The sequence below is a fragment of the Anomaloglossus baeobatrachus genome, chromosome 4 (genome assembly GCF_048569485.1).
Source record: "Anomaloglossus baeobatrachus isolate aAnoBae1 chromosome 4, aAnoBae1.hap1, whole genome shotgun sequence".
In the NCBI taxonomy this organism is placed as follows: domain Eukaryota; kingdom Metazoa; phylum Chordata; class Amphibia; order Anura; family Aromobatidae; genus Anomaloglossus; species Anomaloglossus baeobatrachus.
In genome coordinates, this window is record NC_134356.1 from 427,192,560 (window position 1) to 427,217,586 (window position 25,027).

A 25,027-nucleotide genomic window follows, 5' to 3' on the forward strand; every position below is an offset into this window, starting at 1 on the left:
GGTGGTTCTTCGTCCGTCTCCGGACTTTCTCCCTAAGGTGGTGTCTTCTTTCCACCTTAACCAGGACATTTCATTGCCTTCTCTTTGTCCGGCCCCTGTGCATCGCTTTGAAAAGGCGTTGCATACCTTGGATTTGGTGCGAGCGCTCCGAATCTATGTGTCACGCACCGCCGTTTTTAGGCGGTGCACCTCACTTTTTGTGCTAACCACTGGTCAGCGCAAGGGTCTCGCTGCTTCTAAACCGACCCTAGCTCGTTGGATCAGGTCGGCTATCACCGATGCCTACCAGTGTTCTCAGGTGCCTCCCCCGCCAGGGATTAAGGCTCACTCGACCAGAGCTGTCGGTGCCTCCTGGGCTTTCAGGCACCAAGCTACGGCTCAGCAGGTTTGTCAGGCTGCCACGTGGTCCAGTCTGCACACTTTTTCGAAGCACTACCAAGTGCATGCTCATGCTTCGGCAGATGCGAGCTTGGGCAGACGCATTCTTCAGGCGGCTGTCGCCCATTTGTGAAGTTAGGTTTTGCCTACTTCTCAGTTGGTTTATTCCCACCCATGGACTGCTTTGGAACGTCCCATGGTTTGGGTCTCCCATAAGGAACGATAAAGAAAAAGAGAATTTTGTTTACTTACCGTAAATTCTTTTTCTTATAGTTCCGACATGGGAGACCCAGCACCCTCCCTGTTGCCTGTTGGCAGTTTTTTTGTTCCGTGTGTTTCACCGGCTGTTGTTAGTAGTCAGAGTTACGGTTATTCCGAGTTTTACTCTATCTCTACTTATGGGTGGATGTCCTCCTTCAGCTTTTGCACTGAACTGGGTAGATTGTCATCCAGGGGGTGTATATAGCCCGGAGGGAGGAGCTACACGTTTGAGTGTAGTACTTTGTGTGTCCTCCGGAGGCAGAAGCTATACACCCATGGTTTGGGTCTCCCATGTCGGAACTATAAGAAAAAGAATTTACGGTAAGTAAACAAAATTCTCTTTTTTCCATGATAGATCATACTTTTATTTATCAAATGAGTTGCATAATGAATAGACAATATAGTCCAGACATTGACTAGGTTAGAAATAATGATTTTTACTTGAAATAATAATTTTCTCCTTCAAACTTCGCTTTCATCACAGAATGCTCCTTTGCAGCAATTCCAGCTTTGCAGACCTTTGGCATTCTAGCTGTTAATTTTAAGAGGTAATCTGGAGATATTTCACCCCATGCTTCCAGAAGCCTCTCCCAAAAGTTGGATAGGCTTGAAGGGCACTTTTTGCGTACCATACGGTAAAGCTGCTCCCACAACAGCTCAATAGGGTTGAGATCTGGTGACTGGGCTGGCCACTTCATTACAGATTGAATACCAGCTGTCTGCTTCTTCCCTAAATAGTTCATGCATAATTTGGAGGTGTGCTTTGGGTCATTGTCCTGTTGTAGGATGAAATTGGCTCCAATCAAGCGCTGTCCTCAGGGTATGGCATGGCATTGCAAAATGGAGTGATAGCCTTCCTTATTCAAAATCCCTTTTACATTCCCACTTTACCAGCACCAAAGGATCCCCAGACCATCACATTACCTCCACCATGCTTGACAGATGGTGTCAGGCACTCTTCCAGGATCTTCTCAGTTGTTTTGCGTCTCACAAATGTTCTTCGGTGTGATCCAAACACCTCAAACTTCGATTCGTCTGTCCATAACACTTTTCTTCATCGTTCCTTATGGGAGACCCAGACCATGGGTGTATAGCTTCTGCCTCCGGAGGACACACAAAATACTACACTAAAAAGTGTAGCTCCTCCCTCCGAGCATATACACCCCCTGGATGACCACATCTAGCCAGTTCAATGCTTTGTGTTCAGGAGGTCACACACACATGCATTCTCATCTGATTTTTGATTTTTGATTTCAAAGAGTTGGAAGAAAAGCGGGTCCAAGCCTGGACTCCCGGCATGTCCCTTCTCACCCCACTGTGTCGGCGGTGCTGTTAAGGTTGATTTACAAGGCTGGAGCCTTACATGCCGCGCTCCTTCACCATCCCTCGGGCTCTGGCTTGAAGTGGGAGCCATCACGGTTCTCTCTGCTTTGCAGGAGACCGGTCTCCATCCGCAGCCCTTTCAGGACCCTGCCGGACGGAGCGCTCCCTCAGGGACCTGGCCCTGCGTCTCATAAGCTAAGTATTGAGACGTTATTGAAGGGTCCCTTGTGTATTTATTGTGGGGAGAGTGTGTTATTTCACTGTGCTGTGATTTCCGGCCGGTTCTCTGGTTTTCTCCTGACAACCGCGCCGAGGGTGCCTGCTCGTCGGCCGCATAAGACAATTTAGGCCCCGGCTTCGGCTGCGGCCTAGTTTCGTTTTCACTGCCCCTGCATGTCAGTCATGCAGAGGGACAGTGCGGCACCGCCCACCGGCCGTTCAGCTCAGGGGAGGACACTCCTCTCTGAGGAGATGTTTCCCTCCCCTGTATTTCTCCTTGGCCCTCCGGTTCTCGCTCTTGGACTAAACTCCGCCCCCACTCCTCACTGCGGCGCCATTTTTATCAGCGTTCACACACAGCTCTGCATCTGTCTGGGGGTCCAAGCTGTGGAATCCGGAGGGCACACAAAACGTCTGGTAAGCCACAACCTCTGGTTGTGGACTTTCTTGTACACTCTCTGGGGGTCATTCTGAAGGAGTGTGTTCTTTACTGCAGAACCTCCACCTCAGCAGCATGTCTCTCACTAGGAGCAAGGCTGCAAGGCTTTACTCTATATGCACTGCATGTAAGCTCATACTGCCTGAACCGAGCACATATCCACATTGTGATGCCTGCTCTAACATGGTGGTGCCTCAGCCTGGAGTCTCCCCAGGGGTCCCTCCGGCTGCTCCAGCCCCGGTGGCTGAACCCCCGGCTTGGGTAGCATCGTTTTCTAAAGCTATCTCCCAGTCCTTTGCCGACTCCATGGGACAGCTGTCCCGGACTCTGCTGACCATGCATCAGTCCCCTTCTCAGGGCGCCTCTGCTGCTCCGACTCGCTCTGCAGAGCTCTCAGAGGATTTTTCATCTGTTCCCGGACCCCGTCCTCCTAAACGGAGACGCAGGGACTCTTCTCCTTCCTCGTCCCACGGCTCTGATTCACGAGCTGAATTGCAGGGCGAGGAGGATGCCTTTACTGTGGGCTCGGACGCTACCTCTATGTACCCCATTGATCTATCTGAAGGTGATGCGGATGTTAGTGACTTGATTGCGTCCATTAATTCCGTACTGGACCTCAATCCACCAGTGTCAGAGGAACAAGCCTCTCTGGTAGAAAAACACCAGTTTACCTCACCTAAGAGAGCAAGGAGTATGTTTTTTAACCACTCCAGTTTTCAGGCCACTTTGACCAAGCCCAGGGCCTGTCCTGACAAACGCTTCCCAAAGCGTAGTTCTGATGACCGTTTTCCCTTTCCACCAGAGGTGGTCAAGGAGTGGGCTCATTCACCAAAGGTAGATCCTCCGGTGTCTAGAATCTCAGCCCGGACAGTTGTATCTGTGGCCGATGGCACCTCACTTAAGGATCCTACTGACCGCCAGGTTGACCTTCTGGCCAAATCTGTATATGAGGCGGCAGGGGCCACAACCTAAAACCAGGAAACCTGTCCAGGGCAGGAACCAGTCGAGGTTTCGTTCCTTTCGTTCCTCTAACTGGTCATCCTCTAAGCCCTCAGCCTCGTCCACTAACTCAGCCAAGGATCGAAAACCCAGCTGGCGCACGAAGCCGCGTCCTCAGAAGAGCGGAGGAGCCGCTGCCACTAAGGCAGCCTCCTCTTGACTATCTGGCTGCGCCAGCAACGTCCTTGGTCGGTGGCAGGCTCTCCCACTTTGGCGACGTGTGGTTCCAACACGTCTCCGATCAGTGGGTGCGGGATATCATCTCCCACGGCTACAGGATAGAATTTTCTTCCAGCCCGCCAAACAGATTTTTTCTGTCCTCTCCCCCCTGCTCCAAAGCCGCCGCCTTCTCTCAGGCCGTGGCATCCTTGCAGGCCAACGGAGTAATTGTACCGATTCCCGCCCGGGAACGGTTCAGAGGTTTCTACTCAAACCTCTTCCTAGTCCCCAAGAAGGACGGTTCCTTCCGGCCCATCCTGGATCTCAAGCTTGTCAACAAGCATGTTCAGGTGCGGCACTTTCGCATGGAATCTCTGCGATCAGTCATTGCCTCAATGACCCAAGGAGATTTTCTAGCATCCATCGACATCAGAGATGCCTATCTGCATGTGCCAATTGCAGTTTCACACCAGCGTTGGCTACGTTTTGCAATCGGAGAGGAACATTTCCAATTCGTGGCTCTCCCCTTCGGGTTAGCCACGGCCCCTCGAGTATTCACCAAGGTCATGGCAGCAGTGATTGCGGTTCTGCACCTCCAGGGGTTGGCAGTGATTCCTTACCTGGACGACCTTCTAGTCAAGGCTTCATCCAGTGCAGACGGTCAGCGGCGTGTCTCGCTCACTCTCGCCACGCTTGTTCAATTCGGGTGGCTTGTCAATCTGCCCAAGTCCACTCTGACCCCGACCCAGAAAGTTACGTACCTAGGGACGCAATTCGAGACTCTGCCGGCACTTGTGAAACTGCCCTTAGTCAAACAGCAGTCCCTTCATCTGGCGGTGCGCTCTCTGTTGAAGCCCCGCCGTCATTCCATCAGGCACCTCATGCAGGTGCTGGGTCAGATGGTGGCGTCAATGGAAGCGGTTCCCTTTGCCCAGTTCCATCTGCGTCCCCTGCAGCTGGACATTCTCCGCTGTTGGGACAAGCGGACCTCTTCCTTGCACAGGCTAGTGGCTCTGTCGCCACAGACCAGGAGCTCTCTTCAGTGGTGGCTTCGGCCCCTCTCTCTGTCCCAGGGACGCTCCTTTCTGGCCCCGTCCTGGGTGATTCTCACCACGGATGCCAGTCTATCCGGCTGGGGAGCAGTGTTTCTCCACCACCGAGCACAGGGCACTTGGACTTCGTCCGAATCAGCCCTCTCGATCAATGTGCTGGAAATCAGAGCTGTGCTCCTAGCTCTCGTAGCCTTTCACCACCTGTTGGCGGGCAAGCACATTCGAGTCCAGTCAGACAACGCGACAGCAGTTGCCTACATCAATCACCAGGGCGGGACTCGCAGCCGCCTAGCAATGTTGGAAGTTCAACGTATCCTTCAGTGGACGGAGGACTCCAAGTCCACCATATCCGCAGTCCACATCCCAGGCGTAGAAAACTGGGATGCAGATTATCTCAGCCGTCAAACCGTGGACGGCGGCGAGTGGGCCCTGCATCCGGCAGTGTTCCGGTCAATCTGCCGCAAGTGGGGCACTCCGGAAGTGGATCTAATGGCATCCCGGCACAACAACAAGGTCCCGGTTTACGTGGCTCGCTACCACGATCCTCAGGCCTTGGCGGCGGACGCGCTGGTTCAGGATTGGTCCCAGTTCCGTCTGGCCTACGTGTTTCCCCCTCTAGCTCTCTTGCCCAGAGTCCTGCGCAAGATCAGAATGGAGGGCCGTCGGGTCATAATCATTGCTCCGGACTGGCCAAGGCGAGCTTGGTACCCAGACCTGCTCCGTCTGTCCGTAGAGGTGCCGTGGCATCTCCCGGACCGCCCAGACCTTCTCGCACAAGGTCCGTTTTTCCGCCAGAATTCTGCGGCTCTCAGATTGACGGCGTGGCTCTTGAGTCCTGGATCGTGACGGCTTCAGGCATTCCTTCCGAGGTCATCTCCACTATGACTCAGGCTCGGAAGTCTTCCTCGGCCAGGATTTACCACAGGACTTGGAGAATTTTCCTGTCCTGGTGTCGCTCTTCCGGCCATGCTCCTTGGCCGTTTTCCTTGCCGACCATCCTGTCCTTTCTACAGTCCGGTCTGCAGCTAGGACTATCTCTCAATTCCCTCAAGGGACAGGTCTCGGCTCTGTCAGTGTTGTTCCAGCGGCGTATCGCCCGACTGGCCCAGGTGCGCACCTTCATGCAGGGCGCATCTCACATCATTCCGCCTTTCCGGCGGCCTCTGGATCCCTGGGACCTTAATCTGGTCCTCACGGCCTTACAGAAACCCCCCTTTGAGCCTCTTAGGGAGGTTTCTTTGTTTCGACTTTCACAGAAAGTGGTCTACCTGGTGGCCATAACTTCTCACAGGAGAGTCTCTGATTTGGCTGCGCTCTCTTCGGAGTCACCCTTTTTAGTTTTTCACCAAGACAAGGTGGTTCTCCGTCCGACTCCGGACTTTCTCCCTAAGGTGGTGTCTCCTTTCCACCTTAACCAGGACATTTCATTGCCTTCCCTTTGTCCGGCCCCTGTGCATCGCTTTGAGAAAGCGTTGCATACTTTAGATTTGGTGCGGGCGCTCTGGATCTATGTGTCACGCACCGCTGCTCTTAGGCGGTGCACCTCTCTTTTTGTGCTGATCACAGGTCAGCGCAAGGGTCTCTCGGCTTCTAAACCGACCCTAGCTCGTTGGATTAGGTCGGCCATATCCGATGCCTACCAATGTTCTCAGGTGCCTCCCCCGCCGGGGATTAAGGTGCACTCGACCAGAGCTGTCGGTGCCTCTTGGGCTTTCAGGCACCAGGCTACGGCTCAGCAGGTCTGTCAGGCTGCCACTTGGTCTAGTCTGGACACCTTTTCGAAGCACTACCAAGTGCATGCTCATGCTTGGGCAAATGCGAGCTTGGGCAGACGCATCCTTCAGGCGGCTGTCGCCCATTTGTGAAGTTAGGTTTTGCCTACTTCTCAGTTTTCTGTTTATTTCCCACCCATGGACTGCTTTGAGACGTCCCATGGTCTGGGTCTCCCATAAGGAACGATGAAGAAAAAGAGAATTTTGTTTACTTACCGTAAATTCTTTTTCTTATAGTTCCGACATGGGAGACCCAGCACCCTCCCTGTTGCCTGTTGGCAGTTCTTGTTCCGTGTGTTTTCACCGGCTGTTGTTGTAGACAGAGGTTCCGGTTATTCCGGGTTTTACTCTATCTCTACTTGTGGGTGGATGTCCTCCTTCAGCTTTTGCACTAAACTGGCTAGATGTGGTCATCCAGGGGGTGTATATGCTCGGAGGGAGAAGCTACACTTTTTAGTGTAGTACTTTGTGTGTCCTCCGGAGGCAGAAGCTATACACCCATGGTCTGGGTCTCCCATGTCGGAACTATAAGAAAAAGAATTTACGGTAAGTAAACAAAATTCTCTTTTTTTCCAATCTTCCTCTGTCCAATGTCTGTATTCTTTTGCTCATATTAATCTTTTCCTTTTATTAGCCAGTCTCAGATATGGCTTTTTATTTGCCACTCTGCCCTGAAGGCCAGTATCCTGGAGTCGCCTCTTTACTGTAGACATTGACACTGGCGTATTGCGGGTGCTATTTAAAGAAGCTGCCAGTTGAGGAACCATGACGCGTCGATTTCTCAAACTAGAGACTCTAATGTACTTGTCTTGTTGCTCAGTTGTGCAGTGGGGCCTTCCACTTCTCTTTCTACTCTGTTTAGAGCCTGTTTGTGCTCTCCTCTGAAGGGAATAGTACACACCATTGTAGAAAATCTTCAGTTTATTGGCAATTTCTCGCATGGAATATCCTTCATTTCTAAGAACAAGAATAGAATGTCGAGTTTCACATGAAAGTTCTCTTTTTCTGGCCATTTTGAGAGTTTAATGAAACCAACAAATGTAATGCTCCAGTTTCTCAACTAGCTTAAAGGAAGGTCTATTTTATAGCTTCTCTAATTAGCAAAACTATTCTCAGCTGTGCTTACATACTTGAAGAAAGGGTTTTCAAGGGATTTCTAAACATCCATTAGCCTTTTAACACAGTTAGCAAACACAATGTACCATTAGAACACTGGAGTGATGGTTGTTGGAAATGGGCCTCTATACACCTATGTAGATATTGCATTAAAAACCAGACGTTTGCAGCTAGAATAGTCATTTACAACATTAACAATGTATAGAGTGTATTTCTGTTTAATTTAATGTTAGCTTCCTTTCATAGAAAAGGAAATATTTAAGTGACCCCAAACCTTTGAACTGTAGTGTTCATATGTATATATATATTTTTTTTCTTATGTTATGCCGTGTCAAATAAAAATATATTTCCTATGAATCAAGGGAAATAATTTTTTTATGTTTATATCTGCATAATACATCTGACGTCCCCCCCTTGTGAGACAATGGTTTTGGTGCTGCTGTATTTGTCTGAGTTCCCATCATATTCTGAGTAGAGAATAAAATGATAAATTGTCCAGAGCCAATGTGTTTGCTCTTTTATCTAAAAGAAGACCATATGTGAGAAGGGAATTGTCATTTGGCAGATAGTTATCTCTCCCATCTTCTCCACGCCAAGCGTTCATGTTTTTTCGTCAGGGAGAGTGGAAAAAGCTGCAGCCAGACACCTATTGGCAGTGACTTATGTATGCTAAAAACAAAAGGACCAAGTGCTGAGTGTCATTTACCCAATCTGACTCTCCCCTGACATCATTTCTCGGAGGCTTCCATAAACATTAGATGGTCATCTAGACCTGTGAAAATTGGCAGGCATGGCCAACTTTCATCTAATGTGCCTTTAGTTTGAGATTTTAAGTTAATGCCATTTTCTGATTAATACACTTACCTCATGTGCAGGCATTGCAGCTTAGGTGGCCATGATTACGAACACTCATATATATATGAGACATGGCTATATCATGAGAAATATACTTCTAATTAGACATTTTTGCTAATATTTTTATTATTACACCTGGGATAGGATCTAGGATATGGGAATACCCTTTTGAATACACAATTTTGTTGCGTTGTTTGCAGCCTCCGATTTAGTGGGGAGCTTATGTCTCCTAAAGAATTGTATGTAATAGAATTATCTGAAGTGTCGCTTCCATCTCTCCTGCAGGACTTATTTTTTAGGTACACTTGGAATAACTTTCTTCACATCCAGGTGGAGATGTGCATAGCAGCAATCCTCTCCCATTCTCTGCACAGTCTAAAGAGTTATGGAGGCATGGAGGACAAAACAAACGTGGAGGCCCCTAATGGCAGCACCGAACATGCAGAGACTTTAATGCCTGAGCAAGAGGATCTCATGATTACGCATGTAAGTCAGAATATTAATAGTAAAATACTCAGCTAAGGAAACAGCTACCGTATTTTTCGGACTATAAGACACACTTTTTTTCCCCCAACTGTTGGGGGAAAGTGGGGGGTGCGTCTTATAGTCTGAATGTAGGGCTGCGGGGAATGAGGGTGCTGCGGTGGGGCGGGTCATCGGGGGCATGAGCAGGCTGTAGCAGCCTGCCGTGACCACGTGGGCCCGCTCTTTTCATATACATCCTCCCGCCCATCATCTCTCAGTGCTGAATTCGGCGCTGACAGGTGGGGGGGATGATGGGCAGGGGGTGCGCGCATAGTAAACAGCTGGCCCGCATGATCACCCCTGGCAACTACAGCCTGGAGTGATCATGTGCGGCTGTATTCACTGCTCCCTGCGCATTATTATCAGTGCGGGGTGCAGTGAATCAGTGTACTCAATCGTCACCGTCCCCCTGCAGCTTGGTGATGTCCTCCTATCTGCTGGCCAGCTGATCTGTGTAGAGAGCGGCTATCACAGCGATGACGTCATCGCTCTGCGCGCCGCTAGTGTCCACACAGAGCTGCTGACCGGCACAGACCGGAAGACATCGCGATGCTGCAGGGGGACAGCTCCACACAGGTCATCGGCGCTGCTGCTGGGACAGAGAGGAAGATGATCGATGCTGCAGGGAGTGAGGAAAGGAGAGTATAAATGTTTATTTTTTTTCAGTGCCATAGGATACAGGCCATATACCAGGATGGGGGTATATTATGAGCAGGATGGATGGGGGTATATGAGCAGGATGGGGTTATATGAGCAGGATGGGGTTATATGAGCAGGATGGGGGTATATGAGCAGGATGGGGGTATATGAGCAGGATGGGGGGTATATGAGCAGGATGGGGGGTATATGAGCAGGATGGGGGGTATATGAGCAGGATGGGGGGTATATGAGCAGGATGGGGGGTATATGAGCAGGATGGGGGGTATATGAGCAGGATGGGGGGTATATGAGCAGGATGGGGGGTATATGAGCAGGATGGGGGTATATGAGCAGGATGGGGGTATATGAGCAGGATGGGGGGTATATGAGCAGGATGCTGATATATGAGCAGGATGCTGGTATATGAGCAGGATGCTGGTATATGAGCAGGATGGGGGTATATGAGCAGGATGGGGGTATATGAGCAGGATGGGGGTATATGAGCAGAATCATATACAAGGCAGGAGGATCATTACCAGGATGGGGTACCTTAGTAGGGAATTTGGGGACATTACTCCCATAACAGTGTCAGCAGCAGATCCTCGCCCCATAACAGTGTGTCATGGCCACATTTTTTGCTTAACATTATATTTTCCTATTTTTCTGCTCTAAAACCAGGGTGCGTCTTATAGTCCGGTGCATCTTATAGTCCGAAAAATACGGTATTGTGTGCTATATTCTTGTCATTACTGCTATCTGTCTAAAGTCAGAACATATTTGTACCTGTTCCAGCTTTTTCAGGAGTGCTGCTTGGTTCAAAGAATATTGGATGCCTGGGAAACAAACGACAAGATTCAGTGAGTACTGGCAATTGTGTTGCATCTTACTATGAGCATATTTTCGTCTTTCCTTGATACCTAGTGAATGACGATAATTCTTGACATTTGCATATTTGCACAGAGCTTTTGTACATTTGTTTTCTTCACTGTTATCCTAGGAATTAAGAGACGGATGCATTTCCTTTGCGTCTGTATTTGCTGGTTTTAGAACTGACCATTCCTCTGTATTTGTATGCAGGGCCGAGGGAGGAATGAGGAGGGGAAACATGGGTCACTTAACTCGTATTGCCAATGCAGTTGTGCAAAATTTGGAGAAAGGTCCTATTCAGATACGGATCAGTGACTTTATTACAGGTAACATTATATAAGCAGCACAGTATTTGTGTCATTTGGTGTAATATACCAGAGGAAATGACAAAATAATATAATGCACATAAAGGGAATCTGGTGCCATAAAATAGGGGCATTGGGGTGTGTCACTTACTGGATTGCTGTAGGATTGCTGCAGCTCTGCTAGTTTTCTCAGTGATGAGCGCTGTCTATCCTTGTCCACACCGTTAAAGGGGTTGCTTGAGACTTTTACATAGATGTCCTATCTTTAGGATAGGTCATCAATATCTGATTGGTGGGGGCATGACAGCCAATCAGCAGTTTCAGTGCCATTAGCAGTCGTATATGCTAAGTCGATGAGCTGCATAGCTCTGTCAATGGTATAGTGACTGAGGATGCTGGCTGCTCATTCCTTGACTTAATAGGGAGCAGATGTACAGTACCTGCCCTCCAGTATACAGGTGACAGAGCTGCTCTGTGTAGCTCCGCAAAGGAGCACTTACATTAGACGCTGGCACTGGGAATAGGTTATCTTCATGGATGCTGGATGTGGTACCCCCACTGATTAGATATGGATGACCAATCACAAGAATGGGCCATCAATGTAAAGTGCTGGACAACCCCTTTAATTGACAGCTTTCTGCCTACACTGCACTGTACACATATAGAAAGCTGCCAACGAATTGTGAAGGGCCGGGTTAGAGAGAGATCATGGATACTGTCAACTACATTGCACGAGATTAATACTGAGTGGACTAGCAGAGCTACTGCAGATAAAATAGAAAAACAAAAAGAAGCCTAGTAAGTCACACATCACTGGAATCTGTGTCTACAGTGGGTATGGAAAATATTCAGACCCCTTTTAAATTTTTCACTCTTTTGTTTCTTTGGTAAATTCAAAAAGTTCATTTTTTTTTCTCATTAATGTACACTCTGCACCTCATCTTGACATAAAAAACAGAAATGTAGGATTTTTTGCAAATTTATTAAACAAAAAAAACTGAAATATCACATGGTCATAAGAATTCAGTCCCTTTGCTCAGATACACATATTTAAGTCAGATGCTGTCCATTGCCGTGTGATCCTCCTTGAGATGGTGCTACTCCTTCATTGGAGTCCAGCTTTGGTTAATTAAACTGATAGGACTTGATTTGGAAAGGCACACACCTGTATAGAAGATCTCACAGCTCACAGGGCATGTCAGACCAAATGAGAATCATGAGGTCAAAGGAACTGCCCAAGGAGCTCAGAGACAGAATTTTGGCAAGGCACAGATCTGGCCAAGGTTGCAAAAGAATTTCTGCAGTAAGGTTCCTAAGAGCACAGTGGCCTCCATAATCCTTAAATGGAAGACATTTGGGACCACCAGAACTCTTCCTAGACCTGGCCATGCAGCCAAACTGATCAATCGTGGTAGAAGAGCCTTGGCAAAAGAGGAAAAGAAGAACCCCAAGATCACTGTGGCTGAGCTCTAGAGATGCAGTAGGGAGATGGGAGAAAGTTCCACAAAACCAACTATCACTGCAGCCCTCCACCAGTCGGGCCTTTATGGCAGTGTGGCCTGATTGAAGCCTCTCCTCAGTAAAGACATTTGAAAGCCTGCATACAGTTTGCAAAAAATACATGAAGGATTCCCAGACTGAGAAATAAGATTCTCTGGTCTGATGAGACAAAGATAGAACTTTTTGGTGATAATTCTAAGCGGTATGTGTGGCGAAAACCAGGCACTGTTCATCACCTGCCCAATACAATCCCAACAGTGAAACATGGTGGTGGCAGCATCATGCTATGGGGGTGTTTTTCATCTGCAGGGACAGGACGACTGGTTGAAATTGAAGGAAAGATGAATGCGGCCAAGTACAGAGATATCCTGGAAGAAAACCTCTTCCACAGTTCTCTGGACCTCAGACTTGGTCAAAGGTTCATCTTCCAACAAGACAGTGACCCTAAGCACATAGCTAAAATAACAATGGAGTGGCTTCAGAACAACTCTGTGACCATTCTTTACTGGCCCAGCCAGAGCCCTGACCTCAAAAGGGTGCTTCTACTCAATACTGAGAAAAGGGTCTGAATACTTATGACCATGTGATATTTCAGTTTTTCTTGTTTAATAAATTGACAAAAATGTCTACATTTGTGGTTTTTTTTCTAGTCAAGATGGGGTGCAGAGTGTACATTAATAAGAAAAAAAGAACTCTTCTTTGTCGCTCCATTGGGAGACCCAGACAATTGGGTGTATAGCTTCTGCCTCTGGAGGCCACACAAAGTATTACACTTTTAAAAAAGTGTAACCCCTCCCCTCTGCCTATACACCCTCCCGTGGACCACGGGCTCCTCAGTTTTATGCTTTGTGTTTAAGGAGGCACACATCCACTCATGCATTCTCATACATAGTTATGACGGATGGAAGAAAAGAGGACCCCTATGGGGTCCCCGGCATGCTCCCTTCTCACCCCACTACGTCGGCGGTGTTGATAAGGTTGAGGTACCCATTGCGGGTACTGAGGCTGGAGCCACATGCCGTCTCCTTCACCATCCCTTATGCGGCTCTGGGAGAAGTGGGAGCCTAAACGGTCATCCAAGTGCTGGGACCGTGCTCCATCCGCAGCCCCTGGTGGATCCTGCCGGACCGGAGCTTCTTCACCCCCAGGGACCGGGCCCTGCAGCTTTAAGGTACTCTGTGTACCCATGTGGGGACTGTACAGGGAGGGAGGTCGCACCTTCTCTCCTGAAGCCGCGGTAGTTCCGGCCGTTGTTTTTTCGGCAGACTTCTGCGCCCACCGTGCCTGCTTGTCGGGCACGGCCTTAAATTTAGTCCCCGGCTTCGCCGCGGCCTATTCGCGAAAAATCCCGCCCGCGGGCCTGCCTGTCAGGGGTAAGGGCGGGATTACCGACATGACCTCGGCTTTGAGGGCTGGAGCATCTTTGCATGTCTCCCCCCCCCCCCCCTCATTGACCACTTTGGGACCTCCAGATTCCCGCTCTTTGCCGGCGCCGCCCGCGGCTCCACGCCCCCCCTGAGAGCTCCGGCGGCCATTTTTGGCATTCTGCCAGTGGATGCTGCAGCAGCAAAGCTCTACAGCTCCGGGGGATCCACGACAGGGAATGTGGAGGACACACTCCGCTCGTTAGCGGTTGGTAAGCCACACCGGTCACCCGGTGCTGGTCCCCCTAGGGTGCCGGGGATATATATATATATATATATATATATATATATATATATATATATATATATATATATATATATAGAGATATATATATATATATATATATATATATATATATATCTATATATATATATATATATATATATAGATATATATATATAATATATATTTTTTTTATATATATATATATATATATATATATATATATAAATAATATATTCAGGAAGGCTGTATACCCTTTTCCCATATACCCTCAGTGGTCACTCTCCTAAGAGACACCGATTGCTTACAGCATGTCGTCCACAATGAGCAAAGCCCCTAAGGCACAGATTTTTTTCGCGGCCTGTACCTCTTGTAGGGTTATGTTGCCTGTGGGATCCACCTACCCTCACTGATCAATGCTCGACTCCTGCCATGCTTGCTCAACCGGAGCCTCGGGCACTTGTGGGCCCCTCGGCTCATGTAGATCCCCCTGCTCCCCATGAGCAGTCAGCAGGGACAGAGACACCGTCGTTGGCCTCTTTCGCTGAGACGCTCTCCCAGTCACTTTCTCAATCCATTGCTCAGTCTATGGACAAATGGTCATCTAAGCTCCTTGAGGCATTGCAGTCCAGACCGGGCCCTTCACAGGCCCCGGACCCTGTTCGTTTGTCTCCTCCAGGCCCTTCTCGGTCCGCGCCGCAGCGCGCTCCCAGGATAGCCCCTAGGTCACAGGCGGAGGACTCCTGCCCGGATCGCAGCCCCAGGCCGGCTAAGCGGCCTCGCTGGGACTCTTCTCCGGCCTCCTCACGCTGCTCTGGATCCCAGCTTGAGGACTCTCAGGAAGACGAGGCGGACGTGGGAGCTCAGGGCTCTGACCCTGACTTCACTCTTAACCTTGATGCCCCTGAAGGGGACGCCCTAGTAAATGATCTTATCTCGTCCATCAACGAGGTGTTGGATCTCTCACCACCACCTCCTCCTGCAGAGGAACCGGCTTCTCGGCAGGAGAAACACCAATTTCGATTTCCCAAACGTACTCGCAATACGTTTTTTGATCACTCTAACTTCAGGGACGCTGTCCAGAAGCCCAGAGCGGTTCCGGACAAGCACTTTGCTAAACGGCACACTGACACGCGTTATCCCTTTCCACCTGAAGTCGTTAAGGGCTGGGCACACTCCCCTAAGGTGGATCCTCCAGTCTCTAGATTGGCTGCTAGGTCCGTTGTGTCTGTTGCCGATGGCTCATCCCTGAAGGATGCCACTGACAGACAGATAGAGCTCTTGGTGAAGTCTATTTATGAGGCTACGGGCGCGTCCTTCGCCCCGGCCTTTGCGGCCGTGTGGGCTCTCCAAGCTATCTCGGCATGTCTGACTAAGATTAATGCCGTCACGTGGAATTCTGCTCCGCATGTTTCATCCTTGACCTCTCAGGCATCAGCATTTTCGTCCTACGCCATGAACGCCGTCCTGGACTCCGCTAGCCGTACGGCCGTGGCATCCGCTAACTCCGTGGCAGTCCGCAGGGCCATGTGGCTGCGCGAATGGAATGCAGACTCTGCCTCCAAAAGGTTCTTAACTGGTTTACCTTTTTCTGGCGACCGTTTGTTTGGCGAACGGTTGGATGAGATTATTAAGGAATCCTCGGGAAAGGACTCCTCCTTACCCCCCAGTCCAAGCCTAAGAGACCTCCGCAGAGGAAGGTCCAATCGAGGATTCGGTCCTTTCGTCCCCCCGCCAAGACCCAATCCTCTTCGTCCAACAGGCCGGAGAAAGGCCAGAGGAACTCCTATGCCTGGCGGTCAAAGCCACGCCCCCAAAAGGCCGCAGGAGGCACTGCCTCCAAGACGGCCTCTTCATGACTCTCGTCCTCATCCAGCCACATCCTCGGTCGGTGGCAGGCTCTCCCGCTTTGGCGACGCCTGGTGGCCACACGTTCAAGACCGTTGGGTGAGAGACATTCTGTCTCATAGATAGATAGATCACAGGATAGAGTTCAGCTCTCGACCTGCGGCTCGTTTCTTCAGAAGAAAACTGGGAAGCAGACTTTCTCAGTCGTCAGGGCATGGACGCGGGGGAATGGTCTCTTCACCCAGACGTGTTTCGAGAGATCTGCCGCCGCTGGGGAACGCCGGACGTCGATCTCATGGCGTCACGACACAACAACAAGGTCCCGGCCTTCATGGCACGGTCTCAGGATCACAGAGCTCTGGCCGCGGACGCTTTGGTCCAGGATTGGTCGCAGTTTCAACTGCCATATGTGTTTCCCCCTCTGGCGATGCTGCCCAGGGTACTACGCAAAATCCGGTCCGACTGCCGTCGCGCCATTCTCGTCGCTCCAGACTGGCCGAGGCGGTCGTGGTATCCGGATCTGTGGCATCTCACGGTGGGTCAACCGTGGGCACTTCCAGACCGCCCAGACTTGCTGTCCCAAGGCCCGTTTTTCCATCTGAATTCTGTGGCCCTCAACCTGACTGTGTGGGCATTGAGTCCTGGCTCCTAGCGTCTTCAGGGTTATCTCAGGATGTAATTGCCACCATGAGACAAGCCAGGAAACCAACGTCCGCCAAGATCTATCACAGGACTTGGCAAATCTTCTTACCCTGTGCTCTGATAACGTTTTTTCTCCATGGCCGTTTGCCTTACCCACATTTCTTTCATTCCTACAATCTGGAATGGATATGGGTTTGTCCCTCGGCTCTCTCAAGGGCCAAGTGTCGGCGCTCTCCGTGTTTTTTCAAACGCGGCTAGCCAGACTTCCGCAGGTCCGCACGTTCCTGCAGGGGGTTTGCCACATGGTCCCACCTTACAAACGTCCGTTGGAACCTTGGGATCTTAACAGGGTCCTGACGGCTCTTCAAAAGCCGCCTTTTGAGCCGTTGCGGGATGTTTCTCTCTCCCGTCTTTCTCAGAAGGTGGCCTTCCTGGTTGCAGTCACATCTCTTCAGAGAGTGTCTGAGCTTGCAGCGCTGTCATGCAAATCTCCTTTCCTGGTTTTCCACCAGGATAAGGTGGTTCTGCGTCCTGTCCCGGAATTCCTCCCTAAGGTGGTATCCCCTTTTCATCTAAATCAGGATATCTCCTTGCCTTCCTTTTGCCCTAATCCAATTCACCAGTGTGAGAAGGATTTGCACTCTTTGGATCTTGTGAGGGCACTCCGGATTTACGTGTCTCGCACGGCGCCCCTGCGCCGTTCAGACGCGCTCTTTGTCCTTGTCGCTGGCCAGCGTAAGGGCTCTCAGGCCTCCAAGTCCACCTTGGCTAGGTGGATCAAGGAACCGATTCTCGAGGCCTACCGTGCTTCTGGGCTTCCCCCCCCTTCAGGGTTGAAAGCCCATTCTACCAGAGCCGTAGGTGCGTCCTGGGCATTGCGGCACCGGGCGACGGCTCAGCAGGTGTGTCAGGCGGCTACGTGGTCTAGCCTGCACACTTTCACGAAGCACTATCAAGTGCATACCTATGCTTCGGCAGACGCCAGTCTAGGTAGGCGAGTCCTCCAGGCGGCGGTTGCCCACCTGTAAGAGGGGGCCGTTTCCGGCTCTTTTTATTGGGGTATTGGTTTACCCACCCAGGGACTGCTCTTGGACGTCCCAATTGTCTGGGTCTCCCAATGGAGCGACAAAGAAAAGGGGAATTTTGTTTACTTACCGTAAATTCCTTTTCTTCTAGCTCCTATTGGGAGACCCAGCACCCGCCCCTGTACCCTTCGGGCTGGTTGTTCTTTTGTGTACACATGTTGTTGATATTGACTTTTTCTTTGGTTCATGGTCTTCAGTTCTCCGAACATCCTTCGGATTGAATTTGCTCTAGACCATTTATAAGTTTTCTCCTTCCTGCTTTTGCACCAAACTGAGGAGCCCGTGGTCCACGGGAGGGTGTGTAGGCAGAGGGGAGGGGTTACACTTTTTTAAAAGTGTAATACTTTGTGTGGCCTCCAGAGGCAGAAGCTATACACCCAATTGTCTGGGTCTCCCAATAGGAGCTAGAAGAAAAGGAATTTACGGTAAGTAAACAAAATTCCCCTTTTTTTGAATTTACCAAATGGCTACAATGAAACAAAGAGTGAACAATTTTAAAGGGGTTTGAATACTTTCCGTACCCACTGTATGTTCTTACTGAGTGCAGCCCTCAGATGGGGTAGGTAAATCCTATATAATTAGTTAAGGAAGCCAGTCTTCTCTCAGAATCCTAGTACAGAGTAGGATGAGCTGGGCACATTGGTAGAAAAATATAGCAAAAAGGCAAAGGTGTTTACCAGCCAAGGTCATAGAAACAAATGCACAGACCGGATGCAGCAGAGCCCCTTAACCCCTTCACGACCATGGACGGATATATCCGTCATGGAGCGTGCCCCGTTAAGCCCCACCGTCTGCCGCGGGCAGGCGGCGGTCGGCACACATATCAGCTGTTTTCAACAGCTGACATGTGTGCCTGCTAGTCGCAGGTAGAAGCGATTCCACCAACGACTATTAACCCCTTACATTTCGCTGCCAAAATCTGGCAGCGAAATGTATATGCGCGCCGCCAATATTCTGACTTACCCCGCCCCCATCGGAAGTCACATAACATGATCACCTGACTTCCGGTGGTTGCCATGGTAGCACAGAGTCATGTGATGGCGCCTGTAGCTAACATGAGTCATTTACGCTCAATGCCAGAATACAGCCAGCATTGAAAGTAAAGCAGCATATCTGCAAATCTCGGCTCTGTAGCTGTGATCTGCAGATAGGGCAGAGCGATCAGATTGCTGATCGCTATAGCCCCCTAGGGGGACTAATAAAATTTAAAAAAAAAAAAGTTTTAAAAAAATAAAAAAAAACCCTCAAAGTTCAAATCACCCCCCCTTTCACCTCATTGAAAATTAAAGGGTTAAAAAAATATAGACATATTTGGTATCGCTGTGTTCAGAAATGCCCGATCTATCAAAATATAAAATTAATTAATCTCATCTGTAAACGGCGTAGCCGCAAAAAAATTCGAAACGCCAAAATTACATTTTCTTTGTCGCTCCATTGGGAGACCCAGACAATTGGGTGTATAGCTTATGCCTCCGGAGGCCACACAAAGCATTACACTTAAAAGTGTAAACCCCTCCCCTCTGCCTATACACCCTCCCGTGCATCACGGGCTCCTCAGTTTTATTGCTTTGTGGAAGGAGGCACACATCCACGCAAGCTCCACATTTTAGTCAGCAGCAGCTGCTGACTATATCGGATGGAAGAAAAGTGGGCCCATACAGGGCCCCCAGCATGCTCCCTTCTCACCTCACTTGGGTCGGCGGTGCTGTTAAGGTTGAGGTACCCATTGTGGGTACATAGGCAGGAGCCACATGCTGTTTTCCTTCCCCATCCCTTAGGGGCTCTGGGTGAAGTGGGATCCTGACCGGTCACCAGGCGCTGGGACCGCGCTCCCTCCGCAGCCCCTGGGGGAATCTGCTGGACAGGAGCCGGGTATCATCAGGGACAAGGCCCTGCGACTCTGAAGTACTCTGTGTCCCCTTGGGGACGGCGCATAGTGCGCCTAGGTAATGGACACTGCAGCAGCTGCTGGGTGTGTTAGTGCGCCGGGACTACCGCGCTGGCCGCGCTTGTTTGCCGGCCGCGCTTATAACTTTAGTCCCCGGCTTTTGCGGCCTAGTGCCGCATATTCCCGCCCCCGGGCCTGCCAGTCAGGGGTAAGGGCGGGACGCTGCACTGGACGTCAGCGCTGAGGGCAGGAGCATACTTTGTATCCTCCTCCTCCCTCACTGAGCACCGTGGGGCACCAGATTCCCGCACTTTTACAGGCACGCCCACGGCCCCCTCCTCCTCTCTGAACGCCGGCAGCCATTGCTACAAGACGCTGGAGAACCTCAGAGGGGAGACAACTGAGCTTACAGCTCTGGGAGGCCCAGGCAGGGATCTGGTGGTCACACAACCACTGGGAGCGGTCGGTAAGCCGCACCTGTTACTAGGTGCTGGTCCCCCTGGGTGCCGAATTGTATATTTATATGCTTATAGTGTATACATTTACTCTGTACGGCCTCACTGTTAGCGTTTGGCTATATACCCTCACTGATTATTCTAAGAGGAGAAACAGCATGTCGTCTGCAAAAAGCAAGGGTACCAAAGCACAGGCTTACTTTGCAACCTGTACCTCATGTGCGGCAATGCTTCCTGCAGGTTCCACCTGCCCTCATTGTGTGCAATGCTCGGCCCCTGTGACACTCACTCAGCCGGAGTCTCAGCCACTGGTGGGACCCCCGGCCCAGGTGGAACCTCCGGCCCCCACTGTCCAGGTGACAGGGACAGAGTTTGCAGTATTTGCTGACAAACTTGCTGAGTCTATGGATAGATGGTCTGCTAAGATACTGGAAGCTTTGCAGTCCAGACCTGTAACACAGGCCCCGGGCACTGTTGATTCATTGCCCCCATGCCCCCCTCGGTCGGAGCAGCAAAGAGCTCCTGGGTCAACTCATAGGTCCCAAGGGGAGGACTCTGACACGGACCGCAGTCCCAGACCGACGAAGCGGGCTCGCTGGGAGCGTCCCTCGACTTCATCACACTGTTCAGGGTCTCAGCATGAGGACTCTCTGGAGGATGAGGCAGATGCGGTAGATCAGGACTCTGATCCTGACGCCGCGCTCAACCTTGATACGCCTGAAGGGGACGCCATAGTAAACGACCTTATAGCGTCAATCAATCAGGTGTTAGATCTTTCTCCTCCACCCCTTCCGATTGAGGAGTCAGCTTCTCAGCAGGAGAAATTTCATTTTAGGTTTCCCAAACGTACACGGAGTGCGTTTCTTGATCACTCCGACTTCAAAGACGCAGTCCAGAAGCACCGAGCTTTTCCGGATAAGCGCTTTACTAAGCGACTCCATGACACACGTTATCCCTTCCCCCCTGACGTAGTCAAGGGTTGGGCCCAGTGTCCCAAGGTGGATCCTCCAGTCTCTAGACTGGCGGCCAGATCCATAGTTGCAGTGGCAGATGGTGCATCACTAAAGGATGCCACTGACAGGCAGATAGAGCTCCTGATGAAATCCATCTATGAGGCTATCGGCGCGTCCTTTGCTCCGGCATTTGCTGCCGTATGGGCACTACAAGCTATCTCAGCTTGTCAGTCTGAGATTAATGCACTCACACGAGCCGCGACTCCGCAGGTTGTGTCATTAACCTCTCAGGCGTCGGCGTTTGCGTCCTACGCCATGAATGCGGTACTAGACTCTGCGAGCCGTACAGCGGTAGCATCCGCCAATTCAGTGGCAGTCCGCAGGGCCATGTGGTTACGTGAATGGAAGGCAGACTCTGCTTCCAAGAAATTTTTAACCGGTTTGCCGTTTTCTGGCGACCGCCTGTTTGGCGAGCAATTGGATGAAATCATTAAACAATCCAAGGGTAAGGACTCGTCCTTACCCCAGTCCAAACCTAACAGACCTCAACAACGGAAGGTACAATCGAGGTTTCGGTCCTTTCGGCCCTCAGGCAGGTCTCAATTCTCCTCGTCCAACAGGCCTCAAAAGGATCAGAGGAACTCTGATTCATGGCGGTCTAAGGCACGTCCTAAAAAGACCGCCGGAGGAACCGCTCCCAAAGCGGCCTCCTCATGACTTGCGGACTCCCCAAACCGCATCCTCGGTCGGTGGCAGGCTCTCCCGCTTTTGCGACGCCTGGTTCCCACATGTCCAAGACCGATGGGTGAGAGACATTCTGTCTCACGGTTACAGGATAGAGTTCAATTCTCGTCCTCCGATTCGTTTCTTCAGAACATCTCGATGCTCTTCTGCAGGCGGTGAACTCTCTGAAGGCAGAAGGAGTAGTTATCCCCGTTCCCCTTCAGCAATGGGGTCACGGTTTTTACTCCAACTTGTTTGTCGTACCAAAAAAGGACGGATCTTTCCGTCCCGTCCTGGACCTCAAACTGCTCAACAAACACGTGAAAACCAGACGATTCCGGATGGAATCTCTCTCCGCTCCGTCATCGCCTCGATGTCCCAAGGAGACTTCCTGGCATCAATAGACATCAGGGATGCTTATCTCCACGTGCCGATTGCACCAGAGCATCAGCGCTTCCTGCGTTTCGCCATCGGGGACGAACACCTTCAGTTCGTGGCATTGCCTTTCGGCCTGGCAACAGCCCCACGGGTCTTCACCAAGGTCATGGCAACAGTGGTCGCAGTCCTACACTCTCAGGGACACTCAGTGATCCCTTACTTGGACGATCTTCTTGTCAAGGCCCCCTCTCGGGTGGCATGCCAACACAGCCTGAACATTGCTCTGGAGACACTCCAGAGGTTCGGGTGGATCATCAATTTCCCAAAGTCAAAACTGACACCGACACAATCGCTGACATATCTCGGGATGGAGTTTCACACTCTCCCAGCGATAGTGAAACTTCCGCTGGACAAACAACGATCCCTACAGACAGGGGTGCGATCTCTCCTCCGAGCCCAGTCGCACCCCTTGAGACGCCTCATGCACTTCCTAGGGAAGATGGTGGCAGCAATGGAGGCAGTTCCATTTGCACAGTTTCATCTGCGTCCTCTTCAATGGGACATTCTCCGCAAATGGGACAGGAAATCGACGTCCCTCGACAGGAACGTCTCCCTTTCTCGGGCAGCCAAGGCATCCCTTCAGTGGTGGCTTCTTCCCACTTCTTTGTCGAAGGGGAAATCATTCCTGCCCCCATCCTGGGCTGTGGTCACGACGGACGCGAGTCTGTCAGGGTGGGGAGCGGTCTTCCTCCACCACAGGGCTCAGGGTACCTGGACTCAGCCAGAGTCCTCCCTTCAGATCAATGTTCTGGAGATAAGGGCAGTGTATCTAGCCCTGAAGGCGTTCCAGCCGTGGCTGGAAGGCAGGCAGATCCGAATTCAGTCGGACAACGCCACGGCGGTGGCATACATCAACCACCAAGGCCGCACGCGCAGTCGGCATGCCTTCCAGGAAGTTCGGCGGATTCTGCTGTGGGTGGAAGCCACAGCCTCCACCATCTCCGCAGTACACATCCCGGGCGTGGAAAACTGGGAAGCGGACTTTCTCAGTCGCCAGGGCATGGACGCAGAGGAATGGTCTCTTCACCCGGACGTGTTTCAAGAGATCTGTTGCCGCTGGGGGAAGCCGGACGTCGACCTAATGGCGTCCCGGCACAACAACAAGGTCCCGGCATTCATGGCACGGTCTCAAGATCACAGAGCTCTGGCGGCAGACGCCTTAGTTCAGGATTGGTCGCAGTTTCAACTGCCTTATGTCTTTCCTCCTCTGGCACTGCTGCCCAGAGTGTTACGCAAGATCAGGTCCGACTGCCGCCGCGCCCTCCTCGTCGCCCCAGACTGGCCAAGGAGGTCGTGGTACCCGGATCTGTGGCATCTCACGGTGGGTCAACCGTGGGCACTACCAGACCGACCAGACTTGCTGTCTCAAGTGCCATTTTTCCATCTGAATTCTGCGGCCCTCAACCTGACTGTGTGGCCATTGAGTCCTGGATCCTAGCGTCTTCAGGATTATCTCAAGAGGTCATTGCCACTATGAGACAGGCTAGGAAACCTACGTCCGCCAAGATCTACATTTCTCGAACGGCGCCCCTGCGCCGCTCGGATGCACTCTTTGTCCTTGTCGCTGGCCAGCGTAAAGGGACACAAGCTTCCAAGTCAACCCTGGCTCGGTGGATCAAGGAACCAATTCTCGAAGCTTACCGTTCCTCGGGGCTTCCGGTTCCCTCAGGACTGAAGGCCCATTCTACCAGGGCCGTGGGAGCGTCCTGGGCCTTGCGACACCAGGCTACGGCTCAGCAGGTGTGTCAGGCGGCTACCTGGTCGAGTCTACACACTTTCACGAAGCACTATCAGGTGCATACCTACGCTTCGGCAGATGCCAGCTTAGGTAGGCGAGTCCTCCAGGCGGCGGTTGCCCACCTGTAGGAAGGGGCCGTCTTTCGGCTCTATTACCGGGGTATTCTTTACCCACCCAGGGACTGCTTTTGGACGTCCCAATTGTCTGGGTCTCCCAATGGAGCGACAAAGAAGAAGGGAATTTTGTTTACTTACCGTAAATTCCTTTTCTTCTAGCTCCAATTGGGAGACCCAGCACCCGCCCCTGTTCCCTTCGGGCTGTTGTTCTTTTGTGTACACATGTTGTTCATGTTGAATTGTTCTTGGTTCATGGTTTAAGTTCTCCGAACATCCTTCGGATTGAATTTACCTTAGACCAATTTATAAGTTTCCTCCTTCCTGCTTTTGCACCAAAACTGAGGAGCCCGTGATGCACGGGAGGGTGTATAGGCAGAGGGGAGGGGTTTACACTTTTAAGTGTAATGCTTTGTGTGGCCTCCGGAGGCATAAGCTATACACCCAATTGTCTGGGTCTCCCAATTGGAGCTAGAAGAAAAGGAATTTACGGTAAGTAAACAAAATTCCCTTCTTTGCATCTGCGCAAAAATGGTACCATTAGAAACGTTAGCTCGAGACGCAAAAAATAAGTTATCACTGAGCCATAGATCCCAAAATATAAGCCGTCACTAAGCCATAGATCCCAAAAAACGAGAAGGCTACGGGTTTCGGAAAATGGCGCAAAGCGTGCGCCACTTTTATTGGACAAACTTCTGATTTTTTTTAACCCCTTATATACAAGTAAACCTATACATGTTTGGTGTCTACAAACTCGCACCGGCTTGAGGCATCACACCCACACATCAGTTTTACCATATAGTGAACACGGTGAATAAAATATCCCAAAAACTATTGTGCGATCACACTTTTTTTGCAATTTTTCCGCACTTGCAATTTTTTTGCGGTTTTCCAGTACACTATATGGTAAAACTTATGGTTCCATTTAAAACTACAACTCGTCCCGCAAAAAACAAGCCCTCATATGGCAAGATTGACGGAAAAATAAAAAAGTTACGTCTCTCTGAAGAAAGAGAGGGAACCCCCCCCTCCCGAAAAACGCAAAATGCCCGGGTGCTGAAGGGGTTAAGGTCTCACTAAGCTAGAGA

The 25,027-nt window shown here is 50.7% G+C and overlaps 1 protein-coding gene across 3 annotated transcripts in view; it reads left to right on the forward strand.

The window, feature by feature from the left end:
• The window catches only part of PPP6R2 (protein phosphatase 6 regulatory subunit 2), a 203,590-nt gene that overhangs the window by 63,660 nt on the left and 114,903 nt on the right, over positions 1 to 25,027 (forward strand). For all 3 annotated transcript variants that reach the window (XM_075345413.1, XM_075345415.1, XM_075345414.1), the window contains exons 11-13: positions 8,859 to 9,059; positions 10,530 to 10,594; positions 10,815 to 10,930. In XM_075345413.1, coding sequence (XP_075201528.1) covers positions 8,859 to 9,059; positions 10,530 to 10,594; positions 10,815 to 10,930 — 382 coding nt within the window. The remainder of the gene's footprint in view (positions 1 to 8,858; positions 9,060 to 10,529; positions 10,595 to 10,814; positions 10,931 to 25,027) is intronic.